The 5,400-nt window shown below is 43.3% G+C and overlaps 2 protein-coding genes across 2 annotated transcripts; both read right to left on the bottom strand.

Moving 5' to 3' along the window:
• LOC107615238 (protein FAR1-RELATED SEQUENCE 12-like) lies at nucleotides 782-1,626 on the bottom strand. Its single transcript, XM_016317336.1, has 2 exons — nucleotides 1,286-1,626; nucleotides 782-1,049 (listed from the first exon to the last, which is right to left on the bottom strand). The coding sequence occupies exons 1-2, from the start codon at nucleotides 1,624-1,626 to the stop codon at nucleotides 782-784; spliced, it is 609 nt and encodes a 202-aa protein (XP_016172822.1).
• LOC110266804 lies at nucleotides 2,301-3,223 on the bottom strand. The gene is made up of 2 exons (XM_021111821.1): nucleotides 2,966-3,223; nucleotides 2,301-2,826 (listed from the first exon to the last, which is right to left on the bottom strand). Exons 1-2 carry the CDS (start codon nucleotides 2,974-2,976, stop codon nucleotides 2,301-2,303), a joined length of 537 nt encoding a protein of 178 aa, XP_020967480.1. The 5' UTR covers nucleotides 2,977-3,223.

The following is a 5,400-nucleotide window of genomic DNA, read 5'->3' as shown; positions in this document are numbered from 1 at the left end:
GTCGTCTAGCGTCAGAGCAACTATAGCATATTATATATCAAATCGAAGCCCCGGACGTTAGCTTTCCAACGCAACTGAAACCGCGTCGTTTGGACCTCTGTAGCTAAAGTTATAGCCGTTTGAGTGCGAAGAGGTCAGGCTGGACAGCTTAGCAATTTCTCCAACTTCTTGTATTCCTTCCACTTTTGCATGCTTCCTTTCCATCCTCCAAGCCATTCCTGCCCTGTAATCTCTGAAAATACTTAACACACATATCAAGGCATCTAATGGTAATAATAGAGGATTAATAATAAACAAATATAAGATCAAAGAAGCATGTTTTCAATCATAGCACAAAACCAGGAAGAAAAATGTAAAACATGCAAATAGTATGAATAAGTGGGTAAAGAGTTGATAAAAACCACTCAATTGAGTATAAGATAAACCATAAAATAGTGGTTTATCAGCGGCGATCCGGACACGTCGTCCTATTGTGTCCCACCTCCCGGCACAAACGACATCGCTGGGTTTTCTTTCCACCATTAGCACCGTTACCCTTTGTATTGCCCCTGGGTGGATTCCGTGCCGGGGCTCTGCCACCCTCAGTGGGTGGCCCCTCGGGTGGAAAACTGGTGTCCACTGCATCTTCGTTCTCGAAGTGCTTCAGCATCAGCATGGCAATGTCTCTTGCAAACTGGAACTTTTTAGTGCTGTGACATGCAATTTTGCACATTTTTCGGTACCAATCCATCAGGCACCAGTGTTGCGTTAGTTGTACAGAATCCCAAATCACGTCCATCGACTACACCGTCGCAACTTTTGCATCCTTGGTCCATCTCGGCAATATTAGAGAACTTGGGATCTCATGAACATTGTTAAGAACAAGCACCGCAATTATATGTTCACAGAGGACCCCGAAACATTCCATTCTCATGCACGTGCATCGGACCTCGCTCAAATCAGACATTGCAACAACACGCCAATCCTTCCCCGGAGTGCCGTATCGAGAGACGGTGTGGATAAAATACGAACCGTTGTCTTCAGAATCAACCACCCTCATTGCACAGACCCTGTCAAGAATGGGAACAAACAACTAGAATATTTCCCGAGTGTAGTTCTCGGCTGCACTCTGCTCCAACTGTTTCAGGTTGGTGGTCATAACAAGATCACCCTTTGCACACTCGAAATCAGCCTCCACTTTTTTTGCACGCATGAACATCAAGCATCGATGGAAATGACGTAAAAAAATGTGTAACTGTATCGAGAATTAACATATCGTGATATCACAGCGTGCAAGCCCTCGCACCTTGAGGTTGTGCGAAATCTGGCAAAGAACTTTCCTCGTATGTGTGCTGTGGCCCAACTGTGTCTTCTCTCGTACATGTCTTGTACCCATCTTTTATCGGCGATGCCAAATTTCTCAACCATCTCAAACCACTTTCTCTGGAATGTTCCGACCTCGTAGTCGCCAAGCACGCAATCCCTAAACATCCTGGTGAATTTAGGCTTTCCGATGTTGCTCGTGGCGTTTTGGAGTAGATGCCAAGCACATAGTCGATGGTGAGCCTCTGGAAAAACTTGCTCGATCACATACTTCATTTGCCTATCACCGTCGGTTATTATGGACGTGGGAGCCTTCCCTTTCATTGAGGTTTGCAACTATTGAAGCAGCCAGACATAGGTCTCTTCTTTCTCGTCTGCCACCAGTGTAGCGGCAAAGACAACCGTTAGGTTGTGGTGATTCACACCGAAGAACACTACAAGAGGTGAAAGGTAAACGTTTTTCTTGTACGTTGCATCAAATGCGACCACGTCTCCAAATACCTGGTAATCAATTTGGCTGATGCCGTCACACCAAAACAACTGTTGTAACACGCCCTCACCGTCAACAACTTCCTTGTAGTAAGTGCTAGATCATTTGCCTTGCACTCTTGGAGATACCTTAAGCATGTTTCCGCATCTAGGCCACCCTCCCTTTGTTGCTTCGCATTTACATTGTGCATGTCCCTTGTTATGTACAGGACATTATGATACCCACCGGCTAGGCTCGCCATAAAACCGTGGATTCGCGAGACGCCAACGCCCCCTTTGCACATGTTGTTCATCTGCTCGATGTCTGCTTCGCTCATCCTCCGATGGCCTGGGAGCATGGAAGAAAATTGCAACTCAAGAACGTGGTGGTTATGCGCGTTTGAAAAGTATGCAACGCGCCAACGTCCTGATTCATCATCCATGCGAAGTAGCATCCTTGCAGGGCATCCACACCGTGTCTCGGCTCTCGGCCTCTTTTGCCAGTTAGGAATTGAGTAGAACTTCGGGGATCAGTACCCTTGTCGGTGGCACACAAACTCCTGCCGTATCCTTACTTCGCCACATTTTTTGCTTCTGGAACGTCTCGTGCCAACGCCATGGTACTTTGCATATTGCTGGTAGAACTCAAATGCAATATCAACATTTGTGAAATTAAAGCGGAGAACCTCCTCCTCGCTCAAGTTCAAAAAATCAATCCAACCTATCGATTCACCGGAATCAACAGCGTACAAGTCATCATCCGAACAATTATCAGACATTCCTCCGATGCTGTCCAAATTGGCTTCCAATTCAACCATATCCCCATTGTCGACATCGGCCTCTGCATGATGGTCGTGCTCTGTTTCATCTTCCTGAAAGTCGTACTCATCCGACTCCATTCCTGCAAAGCCTTCGCCCTCAACCAGATGTTCGTGTTCTATTTCATCTTCCTGTAAATTGTACTCGTCCAACTCCATTCCTGCAAAGCCTTCGCCCTCAACCAATCCAACTCCATGGTCTGCTTCGCCCCCAGTGGTATCTTCATCCCCGGCAACCCTATGCCAAACAACAACAATGTGGTAATTTAGCGAAACACGCAAAATTGGGGGATGTCCTTCAAAGAAAATTGCAGACATATGACGAAACAAAGGGGGATATTTGTAAATCAAGTGAAGGGTGATAATACAATGGGTACCTTCTTTCCATTTATGGAGACGGCGAAGCCATTAACTGCTGAAGACAACCGACAATGCAGATCAGGTACCGTCGTCGTCAGAGGTGAGGCTATTTGTGTACTTGGATCCGCCTAAACAGAATCATTAACACTGAGTGGGGGGGGGAGAAGAAGTTAGCTGAGTGGGGTGGTTTCAGTCATTCTCGGTGGTGGAGATAGGAAGGGACAGTGCGATTGCGACGGAGGGGAAGGGGAGGAAGAGGTTGCGATTGTGACGGAATGGAAGGGGAGGAAGAGGGTGCGATTGCGACGGGGAGGAAGGGGAGAAATAGGGCGGCAGTAATAGTTGACTAATTCTAAAAATTAAGTTAAGTGTATTCATTTCAAAAAACCAAAAAGTGACCCCTATAATTTATATAAAATTGCAAAAAGAACCCAGCAAAACCATGCATTTTAATTCTGGTCTCGCCTAGCTGACCGGTGCGCCAAACAATAAAATGGTGTTTCAGTGCGCTATGTAACCCCGCGTACCGAATCCGTGCCCAAAAGTGTAAAACTGTAAAAGAGAAAGAAAAACATCAAGGTCGTGGTTAGAGGCTTGGTTGAGTTGCATATTATTTGCCTCCTTAATAACCACGTTTGGGTTCAAGTCTCACAGGAGATCCAATACCTCCTCTAATAGGAAACGATTAATCTGGTACCCACCTCCCTAAGGGTGGGTGAACTGAACACTAATGGAGCCTATAGGGAGAAAACAAAAGAAGCGGGGAGTGGTGGCTTGCTAAGAACACATAAAGGGGAGTGGATAGGAGGTTTTACCACAAGATTGGGAAATCGTTAAACTATGCAGGCAGAATTGTGGGGTGTTGTCCATGGGCTTAGGATGGCACGGGACTTGGGTATGAGAAGAATAGTTATAGAAGTTAATTCAATAGAAGTGTATGAGGAGATAAATCTCAAGCATAATACACAACGTTTTAACCCCCTCCTAAGAGAAATTGAGGAGCTTCAAAAAAGACCTTGGGAGCTCAACTTTCAACACACCTCAAGAGAAGGAAACATGTGCGCTGATTGGCTTGCAAAAGAAAGTTTCAAAAGGCAAAATGGGTTTGGCTTCATTGACAGTATGCTCGAAGGAATGGAGTCTCTATATATGAATGATAGAAGAGGAATAATCATTGCAGACAGTTAGTTTTGTTCTCTCTTTGGGCCTTGGCCCCAATGGTTCACCAAAAAATAAACTTTGTAATCAAAATAATTAATTAAGGAACGTTGATAATAAATTTATGGTGATTTATATAATAATTTAACTTAACAAATTGAATTAAAATTTTAATTTTTTTTGTGACTAATTAAAATTTTGATCGAAAACCATAAGAAAATTAAAATAAAAATCATAATCCTGAATCATCACTCATACGCAAGTGAATTCCCATAATAGCTCTTAAGATTCACACGATTACCTAATGTGATTTTTAAGATTCTAATTTCACCATAATGGTCTCCCAAATTGAGCTCCAAATACCATCGTGGTCCCTACTCCCTAGGCTCATTCCGGTGATGACTCAGCTGAAAATCAGGGTTCTTCAATTTCGAAACCTTGTAATTCATTAACGCAACCTTGTGATTCATAAAAAAATCAGGATTCTTCTTCACCTTCCCCTAATTTCGTTCCTTCTCCAACCATAATTTCATCCATAACCTCCTCCACTTCACCGCCACCGCTATCGCCAGAGACATTCACCTCATCGCCTCTGACTTTGCATCATTTCTTGTCACCGTCATCGAAGAAAATCGTGGCAATGGATTTCAGGTGGAAAAGCACAATCTTTAAGGCCTGCGTCTTCGAGACGTGGGGGTAGGATTTGGTGCAGTAATTCGTGTTGCTCTTTGGCAGACTCCATTGGAAAAATTAGATTCCGATTTCGAATTTTATTTTGTGATCTTTTTGTTTTGGGAAATAAAACTCTAACTCCTCTTGCTTGCAATGGAAGAGATGAACGGATAACTCAATCTTGAGTCGGATGTTTTCTTGTCTCAAAATTTTTGACCCCACCCACGAGACCCTACAACAGCACCATTGATGAAGACAAGAAGAAGATGGAGAGGGAGTTTGGAGGTGGAAAAGACGAATGGAGTGATAATCAAAACTAGGAGTGTTCGCAGTGCGGTTTGGATCGGTTTTGAGTCAAAAACTCATCCGATCCAAACACTAATTGTACTTGCAGTGCGGTTTGGATTTGATGACTTTTAGAAAAAAATCCGATCCGATCCGATCCAATTTCAAGCAGTTTGGATTGGATTGGATTTGCGTTTTTGTAAATTAAAAAAATCAAATACATATAACAAGTCGCAACATTAAATTTTAAATAATCAACGATGACATAACAAGTCTCAACAATATTTTAAGAAGCCAACAATAACATAACTATAGAAATAAAATTATAAGTTAGTTA

Source organism: Arachis ipaensis, chromosome B09 (genome assembly GCF_000816755.2).
Source record: "Arachis ipaensis cultivar K30076 chromosome B09, Araip1.1, whole genome shotgun sequence".
Classification (NCBI taxonomy): Eukaryota; Viridiplantae; Streptophyta; class Magnoliopsida; order Fabales; family Fabaceae; genus Arachis; species Arachis ipaensis.
The sequence above is the reverse complement of the archived record's forward strand: the minus strand, read 5'-3'. Positions and strand labels throughout refer to the sequence as shown.